General features: G+C 44.0%; 1 protein-coding gene across 1 annotated transcript in view; it reads left to right on the forward strand.

Moving 5' to 3' along the window:
• FAM20C (FAM20C golgi associated secretory pathway kinase) overlaps positions 1-15,702 on the forward strand; it is a 112,302-nt gene that overhangs the window by 84,080 nt on the left and 12,520 nt on the right. The window contains exons 6-7 of the mRNA XM_075565478.1: positions 7,386-7,566; positions 12,970-13,079. Of these exons, the coding sequence (XP_075421593.1) occupies positions 7,386-7,566; positions 12,970-13,079 (291 nt within the window). The remainder of the gene's footprint in view (positions 1-7,385; positions 7,567-12,969; positions 13,080-15,702) is intronic.

Raw genomic sequence — 15,702 nt, forward strand, 5'->3', positions numbered from 1 at the left:
CACCTACTGTACTTGTCACATTCTAGTTTTCTACAGCCACAGTAGTACTACGTCCACTTGTGTTTCCCCTCAAGCACAGATACTGTTTCACACTGTAGCCCTATAGGGCACGGGCTCTTAACCTTTTTGAGCCTACGGACCCCAAGATCCTGAAGTATTTACCTACGGACCCCCACACTATTAAATAATATTTATTTTAATTTTTCCGGTTCCGTTTTAGGCAGTTCTAAAAATGTAATGTGGTTTTGTTTTTTCACGGACCCCCTTTACCTGCTCCGCGGACCCCCAAGGGATCCTGGGCCTCAGATTAAGAACCCCTGCCATAGGCTCTGATTACCTCTACACTTCTTAGATCAGACTCGTGTGCTCTTTAGTTTCCTAGTGGAATGCACTGATATAATTGATGCTATGAAGCCCGGATCTTTATTAGTACTAAACTTGTATAACGTTAAAGAAAAAATCAACAAACAAAAAGAACTTTGCACAAAACAATGGTCAGTTTAGGACAGAGGTGCGCAGCTCAGGTCCTCAAGCCCCCCTACCCCCCCCCCCCCCCAAACAGGGCAAGTTTTCAGGATATCCCAGCTTCAGCACAGGTGACTCAGGATTCAGTCCCTGTTTCAGCACAGGAGGCTCAATCAAAGGCTCAGTCTTCAAGTGAGCCGCCTGTGCTGAAGCTGGGATATTCTGAAAACTTGACCTGTTGGCTGGGCTTGAGGCCTGGATTTGAGCCCGCCTGGTTTAGGGTGTCTTGTTTGTGGATTAGGGCTGCAGCTAACTGTTCTTGAGCACTAAAGGTTATTAACGTGGCATTGTTTAAGAGGAGCACACAGGATGTTATTATAATGCACCGAGTCCATGAACTAATGAAAAGCATTGCCAAATTAATTTAGGGAAACATTAAAAGCAAAGATAAGTCAGACGCACAAACTCAAAGCTACAACATGCACAATAGATGCTGTTTTGATGGAGAAAGGAAAAAGCCGCAGCAAATACACACATAGCAAATGTTATTGCCCTCGTTGGCACGATATTCTGCGTCATAGCCGGCGCATCATTTAATGCGAGATTTCACCCAGTGCCAGTGAAACAAATGTTGACGCCCACGAAATGACACGCTGCCTAACGCAATTTAAACGCGGTTCCTAATCAGATCGACATGTTAGCGGGTGCGAAAACGTTGGCATCTGTATATCACAAGCGGTGTCCGCACTAACCGCGCTGGCCGTTTATATAAGGCAATTGATCAGCCAGCGAGCTGATAATCACGTTCTCTCATGTCCTCGCCTTTAATCGCGTTCCTCGATCCCAGGAGAGCGCAGGTGTCCTGCGCAAAAGAACCTCAAACCTGGATCAGTTCGTATAGTGTGCAGAACTGTTACAGATGTTTGTCTCTTCTTGGTAAACATTCTGGGTTTGTATTCTTTACATTGCATTAATACAGTCCACACAATGATAAGTAATTAGCTAAATTGCCAATCAATCCGTTCTCCTGTGATCTGCCGGCGAAGATTCGGCTCGGGGTTCACTAAATGAGGTGCCAGTGCACCAGAAGAGGACCAAAGAGGCAAAGTTCTGTGGGGAAGATCATGTTACCAGGCAGTCACTAAAGACAATTGGTGCACTGCTAGAGAGAGGGCAGGGCTCAAAAGGGGGTGTTTCAGAAGAGGAAGGGGATGTGACTTTGTAAATGGTTGCTATAGAAACAAAAAATGCTTGTTACATTATAATACATAAAAAATGTCATCCAGAGTAGTTTAAAAAAAAAATGCTACAAGAATTTTCTCATAGTACAGAACTGATTTATTAACAAAAAAACACACGTAGGATATTGCTTGGTCTGCAGCTTTAACCATGAACTTGCAGAAATGCACTGTGCTGATGCAGTGCTGTGGACCCTTTACCTCTGCAGTGACTTATCATTCATCTTTCCTAAACAAGTTTTTTTTATCATGCCACTCGAACCAGTGGGTGCCTTGTCATTTCCCAGATATTTAATGAGGCTTTTTCTGCACACAGAAGTGTAATTATAAGAGCTGACTAGGCAAGGGGCTTTAGGTCTGTGGTGTTCTGTGGTTCATGGTGAGGGGTTGTGTGGATACGTAGCACCGTATGGATAAACACCAATGAAACCATAACCCTTTGCTATAGTTGGTAAATAATTAATCAGCCCTATTTTGTGATGCAAGGTTTCCACTGACCACTTGCAGGAGTCCATCCAGTATTAAGTCCACACTGGTCGTTGTTTTCCTCCCTGACACACACACACACACAATCTCGTTTTGCCCTTTCCAACGCTGTATACATTTTTTTCATCTGATGCTCCGTTCACAAGATGTAAGCGTTTGAAATATTAAGGAGGTTAAAATGAAGCTCTCCCCAGAGCCCAGTGTGACGGTTCCCATGCTAATACCAGCAGCTAAAGATTGAGTTCCATGTAACACTAGAATTTGTTTTTAAAAGTGCTGGACATGCTCAGGGCGCAAGGTCCGAACATTATATGAGTTAATCCCATATACTATACGCTTCCGGGGGGGCTCGAATGGGACCAACTCCTCCGGTGCCGTGACCGCGAGTGGGCCCCGCACTAGAGACAGTTAGTGCAGCTACTTCTGTAGTATGAAAGCTCGATCAGGTGGTCGGACCCGTGTGAGAGACGTCTGACGAAGCAGATCTCTAACCAGCTATTGTTCTTCCCAACACCAGCCAACTTCTCCGCACATGCAGCATGCAGCCCGTGCCTGTCTCTCTGTGATCCCAATTTGCAACGCAGCAGCTTTTTTGTTTCATTCAGCGACTTGCAGCCCATTCCCCCCCCCCTCTCTGCCCTGTGTGCTGATAAAAATGCGATGTACAGTACGGCGTATCTATGTACAGTACCGCCTCCAACTGAAGGGGCTTGTGATGCATGTACTGCGGCTATCACAGCAGGGTCGTAACTACATTTTTTGGGCCCCTCTCCAAAAATGTTTCAAGGTCCCCTAAATTTCCATCAGGATCTTCATGTCAGCGGCATTGCAAGCACCCCTCCCCTTCTCACACACCACCTTGCTCTCACCTCCCCTCACACACACCACCTTGCTCTCACCCCCCCTCACACACCACCTTGCTCTCACCCCCCCTCACACACATCACCTTGCTCTCATCCCCCCTCACACACCACCTTGCTCTCATCCCCCCTCACACAACACCTTGCTCTCAGCCCCCTCACACACCACCTTGCTCTCACCCCCTCACACACAACCTTGCTCTCACCCTCCTCACACACAACCTTGCTCTCACCCCCCCTCACACACCACCTTGCTCTCACCCCTCACACACAACCTTGCTCTCACCCTCCTCACACACCACCTTGCTCTCACCCCCCCTCACACACCACCTTGCTCTCACCCCCTCACACACAACCTTGCTCTCACCCTCCTCACACACCACCTTGCTCTCACCCCCCTCACACACCAACTTGCTCTCACCCCCCCTCACACACCACCTTGCTCTCACCCCCTCATACCCCCCCTCACACACCACCTTGCTCTCACCCCCTCACACACAACCTTGCTCTCACCCTCCTCACACACCACCTTGCTCTCACCCCCCCTCACACACCACCTTGCTCTCACCCCCTCACACACAACCTTGCTCTCACCCTCCTCACACACCACCTTGCTCTCACCCCCCCTCACACACCAACTTGCTCTCACCCCCCCTCACACACCACCTTGCTCTCACCCCCTCACACACAACCTTGCTCTCACCCTCCTCACACACCACCTTGCTCTCACCCCCCCTCACACACCACCTTGCTCTCACCCCCTCATACACCCCCCTCACACACCACCTTGCTCTCAGCCCCCTCACAAATCACCTTGCTCTCACCCCCCCTCACACACCACCTTGCTCTCACCCCCTTATACACCCCCCTCACACACCACCTTGCTCTCACCCCCCCTCACAAACCACCTTGCTCTCACCCCCTCACACACCACCTTGCTCTCACCCCCTCATACACCCCCATCACACACCACCGTGCTCTCACCCCCCCTCACAAACCACCTTGCTCTCACCACCCCCCTCACACACCACCTTGCTCTCACCCCCCTCCCCCCTCACACACCACCTTGCTCTCACACACCACCTTGTTTAACATGTTTCAAACCATGAGGTCTGTCGGAGCTCTATTTTTAGCTGCGGGATCCATAGCTCCTCGAAATACTTGTTCTCCTTCCATTCCAGGAAAACAAAATGGCCACCAAACTGTAGGCCAATAGGAGAGATGATGTTGCGGCTTCCTCCTCGTTGCCCGTGGAAGCCTAAAACTGAAAGTACCTCGCATTCCCATTTAAAAAAAGGAAACCATATCAAATTGTGGGCAGGATTTCTGATATTTCCAAAAGCCCCCCCCCCCTCCCCCAAAAGAGTACTTTAATTTAACCCTTTGGCTTCCAGAAGAACCGATGCCCATCCAAGGGTTTACAAAACCCGCTTCACCTACAGTAAATTAAATTAAAGACACTTTTATTAACTGTTCTGATTTGCAATTTCCTAGATGTTTACAAATATCTAGATTCTAGAACATAACGCCAGAAATCTAGCAATCCGCTAATTATAATCTGTATACTCGTTGCTGGGTTTCTCTGCTTTTGTGTTTGCACCTTGCTGTACCTATAAGTATTTCTTAAGATAGAGCAGATGGGCTGCTCTTGACACGGCAAAGCATATGAAGGTGAATGCATTGAGATTTGATCTGAAGTACTTAACCAAGTAAAATACAATATGGCTTTTTTTCCCCCCCTTGACTAATGGAATATTTTTTCATGTGAAGGTGGAATTTGAGTCAGTTGGCTCTGACCAGAGCTGCTTTCTCTTTCTTTAGAAGATTTCCTTATAAATCATGTATATTTATCACAAGCGACTCTGCAGGGAAAAATGAAATAAAATGGTTATCTCGCCGAGCAGAGAGGTTGCACTGTATGTGCCCTGTTTTTAAAAGCAGATCGCCTGCTGTTTGTTAAGTACGCTTTACTTTATGTTTAAGTTTGTACTACACTGAATACCAACTGCTTCTAATTGTACAAATGTTTAACTCGCATACAGCTCTTTCATCCTAGAACCTCATACTCCCCGTCCTGATGGATGAGAGCCAAACCCTCGCTAAGAACCCCACACTCCCCTCCTTATAGATTGTTAGCTCTGTGCGGCCGGAACCTCCTTCTGAGTTTGCCTGACCATATATGTACTCTTATGTGACACAATGTTACCTCCCTCCCACAATGTACTGCGCTGCGTCATACGTTGGCGACATACAAATAGAAGATAATAGTAACGATTGAAATACAGCATTGCATTTGCTGGGTAAATGTCTATGTTGAAAACGTGCGTACTAATTAAAACTCAAAACCTTCTAATGATTGGGTTCTCCCAGTAATTTTCAGTCCCTATCTGAAATTTGGAAATATTCAGATCATTTCCCAAATTGGCTGCTTTTCTTCTCATATCCATTGTTAGGCTGCGCTTATAGTGCCCGCGACGTCGCTCCAAAACAAAACAATCGACTCCGTCGCCAGCGCTTATAGTAAGCGCGACAGCGACAGAGCAACCAAAAATTTGGAAGCCGGGTAAATTTGATTTTTTTACAGACTGTCGCCACATGTGACTGTATCTGAACCAATCAATAACCCTGTCACTAGCGACGTCGCTGAAAGTTAAATGATAACTTTTGTGGGTGGCGACGGCGACGGGTGATGTCATCGGTCGTGTCGCCGGCGCCGGCACTGTAAGCGCGCCCTTAATTTCTCATCTGCTTTACTGTAAGTTTGAATGTTGCAGAAAAACGTCAGATTCCTGCCCTACTGTATAAGTCTTATCTCCAATTTACGCTTGTTGTTTAGTCTAATAGAGACGTTGCTGAAATACATAACAGAAGCAGAAACCGTAATAACCGTTGAACAATTATTAAAGTGGATGCTTTATTCACCCATCCCAAAAAAGTGGAATTATTATTCACACATCTAACATATATGAAGCCAAAACCAAATCATTTGTATTCACAGTTTGCTTGTAATACTTATATTTGGATTATATATATTATTATTATTATTATTATTTTTTAAAGCTGTCAATATTTGCGACGTGCAATGTACGGTATTTCTGTGGTTAGGCGGTTCAATGACATTGCATTCTGGGAGCTTAAATACTATATTATTTCAGTGCTTCAGCATTTTGATTAGGTTACCGGTGGGCGGTTTTCCCAAGTTTCCTTTAGTATGTTTTATTATGCCCCAGCAATGGATTACTGACAATATAATGCACAAAACAACTAGTTTATAGCTGTAATCTCACGTTCTTAGTCCTTCTTAAGGAGGAAATAATTTGTTTACAGCTCACTTAACTACTCACTATATATTATGAAGCAATTAAGCACATAGCCATACCTGGAAACTGATCGCAATAATAGAACCGCAGGGTTTGTTTTTTGCAACACTATACAATTCCAAGATGATATATGGTTTCTTGTTACAGTTAAGATTAAATTAGAGTTGTCAATGACAATAGAGGGTATTTGAGATTAAATTATATAGGTTCTTCAAGGAGACACATATGTAATTTAAAGTAATAGGATATATTCATGTTCTCAAACTCTAAATATCTGCTACGGGTAATGAGAAACATTGCTATTCTTTCGTGGTAAAGAATAATTGTAGCTCTGGTTCTGCGAAGGGTTTATATTTGCAGCAGGTGATTGCGCAGTATGAGGATTCCTGTTACACATTGGATCAACACACTGTAATAGACAGCAAGACCTTGCTTGTCCCAGAGTCGTCTTCACATAAATACAGACAGTCCTCGGTTATCCGACACAATGCGTTACTCAAAATGGCGTTGGATAGCGAAACGTAAAGCGAAACACGTTTTCCCATAGGAACACTGTTTAAATGAAAGGTTCCGTTCCTGAAGGCATTTTTAATGCTAAAATACACAAAATATTTTACGCAGACAATAAGATATGCAGCACACACATAAATTATATAGTGTATATACTGTATTATATATATATATATATATATATATATATATAACATAAGATAATATATAATATAACAATATAATATATTATATAGTATAATATAGTATAATATATATATTATATACACATAAACAACTTTGCAAAGCGTCGTAAGAGCGTTGGATAAGCCGTTTTGGCGTTGGAAAAATGAACATAGGTATGCATTGCAAGCGTTGGATAAGCCATTCGTTGTAAAGCGAAGCGTTGTAAAACGAGGACTGCCTGTATACTCATTCTCTAGAGGCTGTGCTATATGTAAGGTGCTATATCCTGTTTTAATTGGCACACATTTTGATAGGAGCATGTTTGTTTGTTTGTTTTCCAGCAAACAATATTTGTTTCTATGGAGAATGTTCGTACTACTGCTCAACGGAACACGCACTCTGCGGGAAACCGGACCAGTTGGAAGGTTCATTGGCCGCTTTTCTCCCAGACTTGTCCCTGGCCAAGAGGAAGACGTGGAGAAATCCATGGAGACGCTCGTACCATAAACGCAAGAAAGCAGAGTAAGAGAAGCATTGTGGCCAGTGCTGTCTTAACGCATTGGCACGCTGGGCACCGCTAATCTATGCACAGACCAGAATTTAACACTACACACACACACACACAAGTTTGCTGTTGCATACACACACATACACACACACACACACACACACACACACACACACACACACACACACACACACACTAGTTTGTGCTGTTGCATACACACACACACACACACACACACACACACACACACACACACACACACACACACTAGTTTGCTGTTGCATACACACACACACACTAGTTTGCTTTTGCATACACACACACACACACACACACTAGTTTGCTGTTGCATACACACACACACACACACACACACACACACACACTAGTTTGCTGTTGCATACACACACACACACTAGTTTGCTGTTGCTTACACACACACACACACTAGTTTGCTGTTGCATACACACACACATACATACACACACACTAGTTTGCTGTTGCACACACACACACACACACACTAGTTTGCTGTTGCATACACACACACACACACATACATACACACACACATACATACACACACACACTAGTTTGCTGTTGCACACACACACACACACACACACACTAGTTTGCTGTTGCACACACACACACACACACACTAGTTTGCTGTTGCATACACACACACACTAGTTTGCTGTTGTATACACACACACACACACACACACATATATATACACATACACTAGTTTGCTGTGTGCACAGATAAGAGTAGAAGTAGTCCTGCAGCTATTGTAACAGGTATAAAAAAGCTTTCACAGAATTCATAGACGGGCATTCATGTTTAATTAGTTCCACGTATTTTATGTCAGGCTGAGAAATTGGTCACACAGGTAATCTGGAAATAAGGCTAAGAAAAGAATAAAGAAGGAGCTGTGCATTGGATCACAAGCCTTGGACTGCTAATTACACGCAGCCCAAGTGGTTATGTATTTGTAGGCGGTACTGCTACATTCCCATCTCTCCACGGAATGGATACGTAGAACCTAATGTGGTTTTGTTTATCGGCATCTAAAGGTTTATCAGACACTCTGAGCAGTACATGAGCCTATTGCATTACAAATCTTAGGCACAAATGCTCAGATCTCCGTTACGGCGTTAGTTAAGATCCACAAAGGTCTGTGATGTTAGCCTAGCGTAACGCTGCGTTACATCTGTAGGGTTCAAATGAACAGGAGCTGGGGAAACCGATATGCTAATTAGTCATTACCATGCGCATACCCTACACCGGGGGTGCACAAAGTTTTCTCCCTGCGCCCCCCCCCCCCCCCCTGCCTGCTCTCCTCCCCGCCTCGCACCCCTCTGCTCGCACCAGCTCGGCTACAGTGTCAAATGACGTCGTGGGTCATGTGACATCACATTATCATGGCAACGTGACCCTGCGGCGTCATTTGAGGCCGGGTTACCATGGCGACGCGTCGCCGAAGACCAGGTAGAAGAAGTTACAGAGGCCCCGCGCCTTGGGGGAACTGTCGCGCCACCCCCTGTAAAATCTCGCGCCCTCCAGTTTGCGCACCCCTGCCCTTGTAGACTAAACTCAGTTACCATTAATGCAGCTGAACAACATTATAGTAATTAAGTCCGAGCTACTGTAAGCTGGCTAACTTGTTACAAAGTGTGTACCTATAAAAGAGGCTAATGAGGCATTGTCCACTAACTTCCCAAGCCTAGCTGGCCACTTTATTATTATTATTATTATTATTGTTTATTTGTAAAGCGTCAACATATTCCGCAGCGCGGTACAATGCGGGTACAGAGATTTGATCACTACATAAACTGCTACATACAGTATAAATAATCACATACCACACACAAAAGGCAATCAGGACTTTGCATACTAAGGGGTTTAAGCATTCCAAAATGTAAAAGTGACTCATTAAAATGCATCATGTAGGAATAGGAGTAACATGCTGTTATTTTAAGGTACCATAGCATTATAATGAAATAACTTGACGTTACTCTAATGCTATTGAGCGTGGTCACGTCACGCTGCCTTAGCATATCATTAGTTTTTTAGGATACCACGTTACCTCGGGGGAATGTAACGTCCAGTCCTGTTTTGGGTAACATTACCAGTAAGTGGAGCTTTGTGCATCTCGGGCTTTGTGTTACATTTCATTCATCATCCCTGGCAGCTGTGAAGATATGGTTTCAGAAGGCTTATCCTTTCAGTTTTCATTAGAGGGATGGGTGGGAGAGTGCAATAGATCGGTAGGGCCAATGTGACATCAGATTATTGCTTGATTACCATTATACTGAATAATGTTTCCCAGCGTCTTCAGAGCAGTGCACTCCCATCCCCAACAACAAGACGACGCAATGTTCATTTGTATGTCTGAGATCTCACCAGCCATAGATCTTGTAAAATGTAGGTCTCTGTGAAAGTGACAAATTAATATCTCATTTACAATTCAGAAATTGGCCTTTTCTTTACCTACACAAGAAGTGCTGCACCTTTCATTGCTTCATGCATTGCTAATGCTCAAGCAACTGTTAATATAACGCACAGCCAGCTGCGATGCTTACAAATATCACTGCCTTAATTAGACAAAAAGTAAAAATAACTCGAAGGGGATGTGATGCTCCAGAGAATTCTTCCACGCGTTAGTCATTACGGCCGCGGATAAATTAAGCAGATGCATTGTAAAACCACCGAATATTGCAGAGAATTTCCAATGATCTTATCATTCTTAAAAAAAAATTGAACATAAATCCCAACTTAATTGCCCGATTCATGTTTAATAAGGGCTAAGCACACACGTCCAATGTATTGTAAGTCGCTCTCTCAGCAAAAGAGATAAATATTGACGTCTTGGGGACACTGGGGTCCCTTTTATCGGCTAACATACTTGCTTGTAATATTAATCATAATCATTTTACAAAGACATTCCTGGATTCTGCTGATGTCATTTTGATATATTGTTTTACCAGGAAGTAATACATTGAGAGTTACCTCTCATTTTCAAATATGTCCTAGGCACAGAGTTATGATAACAATACATGGTTACATTAAATGAACAGAGGTTATACATTATATTTACAGATATTTTGTGGACAGTTACAGATAATATATGATTATGGGTGCTTGTAACAGGTTACAGAAAAGGTTAACATTGTGTTAGGAGAGGTAGGATAGGCCTGCACTGTGCTGTGTTAGAAGAGGTAGGATAGGCCTGCAATGTGCTGTGTTAGGAGAGGTAGGATAGGCCTGCAATGTGCTGTGTTAGAAGAGGTAGGATAGGCCTGCAATGTGCTGTGTTAGGAGAGGTAGGATAAGCCTGCAATGTGCTGTGTTAGGAGAGGTAGGATAGGCCTGCAATGTGCTGTGTTAGAAGAGGTAGGATAGGCCTGCAATGTGCTGTGTTAGGAGAGGTAGGATAAGCCTGCAATGTGCTGTGTTAGGAGAAGTAGGATAGGCCTGCAATGTGCTGTGTTAGTAGTGGTACGATAGGCTGCAATGTGCTGTGTTAGAAGAGGTAGGATAGGCCTGCAATGTGCTGTGTTAGGAGAGGTAGGATAGGCCTGCAATGTGCTGTGTTAGGAGAGGTAGGATAGGCCTGCAATGTGCTGTGTTAGAAGAGGTAGGATAGGCCTGCAATGTGCTGTGTTAGGAGAGGTAGGATAGGCCTGCAATGTGCTGTGTTAGGAGAGGTAGGATAGGCCTGCAATGTGCTGTGTTAGGAGAGATGGGATAGGCCTGCAATGTGCTGTGTTAGGAGAGGTAGGATAGGCCTGCAATGTGCTGTGTTAAAAGAGGTAGGATAGGCCTGCAATGTGCTGTGTTAGAAGAGGTAGGATAGGCCTGCAATGTGCTGTATTAGAAGACTTTACCCAACCCAGTAACCGAGCAGCAAACAGCTGACACACTTTGGCTGTCCGCCTTTGGGGCGACACAGATGTAGACTGTGAAGGGGTTCTGAATGAATTCAGCTGGGCTTTGAAATTCCTTTGTCCAGAGTCATAAACACTACAGGGGTGGGGCTGAGGAAACACATTGGAGTATGCCCAGATGTTAACCTTTAGCATGCTGGTTCTGTGCAGAAGGGAGCAGCTCTTGGGGAACCCTTTCAGATGTCCGCCTTTGGGGTAATGCAGATGTAGGATGTACAGCCACCCCTTACATCAACGCCGAACGTCTAAATGTATTGTGTATTTTGTGGCATATAAATATTATAGTTGGTAGACATTTCTACTAAAAAGAAGCCTAGGTTTTTCAGAGCAGTTTTGATTTGCAATTTTGGGACATATCTGCTATAGCTGAAATGTACGTGCTCTGAGAAACGCACAAAAGTAGCAGACTAAACGAACAAAGCAGCTGTTTACTAATCACATTTTCTTCAGCTAATGTCACCATTGAGCGATGCATAATTCCTGCAGGTGTGATGTCTTGAAGGTTCTGTCCAGTTGCGTTACAGAACAGAAAACATTCCATGTATCTTAGCGACTGCAAGCAGCGTACTGGGCACACTGCATATCTTTTGTCATCTTCAAAGCCTGTGCACAATAATATCCTTGAAGAACGTTTATGTTGATATAGTAAAAGTCTCCAGCCAGGAAACGTTCTTAACCTTTTTATATGTAGTATTTCAGCCTGAAAAAAAAAAATGTAGCACTGAACACACAAGCAGCTTACAACACAAGCGCACACGGTGAGAAGCAACGTCTGAAGGACAGTCTATAATTTGATTGCATTTGGAGGAAAGACGCCTCCTGTACAGTCGACCTTTTTTAAATACTTTCGTCGGGTATATCTGGAAGATGCTTACAGATAAAAGAATCTTAATTTGTATTTGTTTCATAACCAAATCAGATTCTGCATTCAGCGCCCAGCTCTGAATAACGCTGTATGCGGCCGAGCCCTCACACAGAGGGTTCTCTGACTGATATCTTTCAACCACACCTTAAATAAGTTATGGTGGATAAAACATTTACTAAAACCTTTCACCGTATAGTATACAGCAAATGGAAAATCACTTGTGAGCACATTCATATTTCAAATAGGTCAGCAACCCTGCTTTCCCCCATGATCTCCTAGCATACAGTGCTTCCACTGCAACCAGGGATTCTGGGAAATCATATGCAGAGTTTCCCGTCACCCAGGTACATAGTACAGGCTCTGGTTTGCTGGTGAAGCAAAATACATTTAGATTCCTTGTTGCATTCACATGAACCGGGGGTGCGTGGGGTTCATCGTGCAATGTATGCTAGCAGAGTTTTTCCACCACACAAATAAAATATCAGAGGCAATTAGAGCTGGAAATGACTCCCATATTATAGCTACACCATCTACTTTGGTCATGTCTGAACACCACAACACCAGATTTCCACCTCAATCTAACAACTTGTCTCCTATCTAGATGGGAAGTTGAGTTTGATTATTGTGAAGAGGTGAAGCAGACCCCTCCCTATGACAGCGGCAGCCGGCTCCTGGACATCATGGATATGACCGTTTTTGACTTCTTAATGGGTATGTCGGCTGAAACAAAGACAATGATTGCAGAAGACATTCCTTTCAGGTTCTGTGAGGTTGTGGTGATCTGAGTATCTATAAGGGAATTCTACACATTCTTTCTTGTGAAAAAGATGTGTTAAAGCAAATCTTGTTTGTGATACTGTAGGATAGGAGTGCAGCGGTGTGACCAGGGGGACATATATTGGGGGGAATAAACCTTGGCTTTTATTTAGCCCGTATCTTCAAACAATACATCTTTAAGGCAACATACAAATAAACAAACAGCCTATCCCTTTGTAAAGGCTGACTCACACTTCCCAGTCCCTATCTGCAGGGCTGGGAGGACAGGCCTCTTACTAGCCTCTGACCCAAAGTCCAAAGAGTATCCTGTTAGCAGGGGCTCTTTCCCTCAGTCCTGGATGGTGTCCTTGGGGGGGGGCACGCTCTAGTGGGTTACAGGGACCGCTGTGTCCTGAATTAGAGGGTCTGGTTCCTTGGGATCTCTCTCTGGCAGCACACACCTCCTTAGTGCTAGAGAGATCCCCTGCAGTTTACACAGGAGGCTTTTCTACCTGACTGAGGAGCCAGGTGGAGACTGGTTAATTGTCAGTAGCTGCAATTAACCAGCTCCCTGCTGCACTTATCAGCTAGATACAGGCTTTCTATAGAAACCCTTTTAGACAGAGGTTAAGGCCCTGTCACAAATACCTTTATAATAGACCGTTCTAATACCTTTTTAAAGGACAGGATGAACGAGGGTTAAGCTTCCTAAAATTGTCAATGTCATGTTGTTAGTCCAAAAGGAATTACAACCTGAGCTACTGTACTGGTGCATATATTTCCCTATATTTTGTCGCTTACACGTACATGTATATGGCTACAAAATCATCTTGCACACACAAACGTAGAAATGCACATAACATATTAAGTGTCCTTCAATGTACACAAGTTGTAGAGACTTTTACATATACTTGGCATAAACAAAAGTATGAAAACATGTATTCCTGCCATGCAAGGAATTGGAAGAAATGTATAAGGCAGAGCAAGTCGGCATTTGTCATTGCAGACAATTTTATGAGCTTTTTATGGGAGTTTATATCCATTTTTTATGGGCACATGGTACACAATACTTCTGTTGTTGGACGTATCTTAGGCTTTATCACAGCCTGCAACTATGAATTGAAGCTATTGTTTCAACCACAAACTGTGCGGTGCTGTTATAACACTGCAGAGATCTCAACTTCTGATTCCTGGGTTGGTTTATTCTAAAGGAGATTGCAGTAAATTCTGGTCCGATTAGACACGGTTTAAAGCAACAGTCCAAGCTGCGGGTTTTTTTCCCCCTTTTTCCTTTAATATGTGCGTCAATGCAATCCACACAATGATAAGTATTTAGCTAAGTTGCCGATCGTTCCATTCTACTGTGATTGATCGGCGAAGATTCGGCTCGGGTGTTCACTAAATAGCAGTGCAGACGAAGAAGACCAAAGATGCAAAGTTCTGTGGCGAAGATCATGTGACCAGGCAGTCACTAGATACAATTGGTGCACTGCTAGAGAGAGGGCAGATCTCAAAAAGGGGTGTACCAGAGCCCGTTTTAGAAGAGGTAGGGGATGTGACTTTGTAAATGGTTGCTATAGAAACAAAAAAATACTTCTTACATCATAATACATTAAAAATAATTTAGTAATTTAGAGTTGATTTAAACAAAAAAAATGCTACACGTGTGTTCTCATAGTACAGAACTGATTTATTAAAACAAACACACATGCATAATATTGTTTGGTCTACAGGCCAAGGGCACCCGCAGCAGTCCTAGCTCATCCCTGCCCCTCTATCAGAGGCAGAGGTATGGTGCACACTCATTCTCCCCCTAGAGGAAGAGGACAATATTCAGCCTCTCTAATGTGTGACCTGCCTCCCTCAAATGGGGGAAGGCACTAGTAAATTTGGGACGACGATGCCCTTAAGTACAGCCAGGAAGAGGGCACCAGGTCTGTCCCATGATTGGACATGCTCAGGCCTGATGTCACCGCCTCCCCTGTCACTCAAGAGCATCACCGGGGAGTGGGGAAAACCCATATTGACTACTGGCAGGCCTGCTCTTACCTTGGCTTTCTGCCAGGAGTAGGGAAGACTAGTAGCCATAGATGGCATGGCTACATGTGTAAAGGGTCCTAGCCCAGGTGGTCTTTCATTCCCTTGCCAGAGACTCAATAATGTTTCAGAGCATTCAACATCAGTGTCACCAGCATCATTCAAACCCACATTTCTTAATCTGGACTCTTGTACACGTTTATAGTGTTTATGTAGCAGTAATTTCCTTGTGAAAAGATTAGTATCTTTCACACTTTCAAAACAGTCCATTGTTGAGTTTGGTGAAAATGAGAGTCCTCTTTTTAAGACGTTAATGTGTATATCTTTTAATACCAAATCAGTTGTTAATGATAAAATTATCATTAGCTGTATTATTAGTCAGTAGTAATCCCCCTAAATTGAAATTGCCCCTGTTCCTGGGGCGTCGACCCCCCTGGCCTTTCCTGCCCCTTCCCCCTCCTGATCCTTTTGGATATAGGTCTGGTGGGCCTGGTGCATAGTCTGCCCCTAAGGCTGAGGTCCCGCTGCACGCGCCAGCACG

The sequence above is a fragment of the Ascaphus truei genome, chromosome 11 (assembly GCF_040206685.1).
Source record: "Ascaphus truei isolate aAscTru1 chromosome 11, aAscTru1.hap1, whole genome shotgun sequence".
Lineage (NCBI taxonomy): Eukaryota > Metazoa > Chordata > Amphibia > Anura > Ascaphidae > Ascaphus > Ascaphus truei.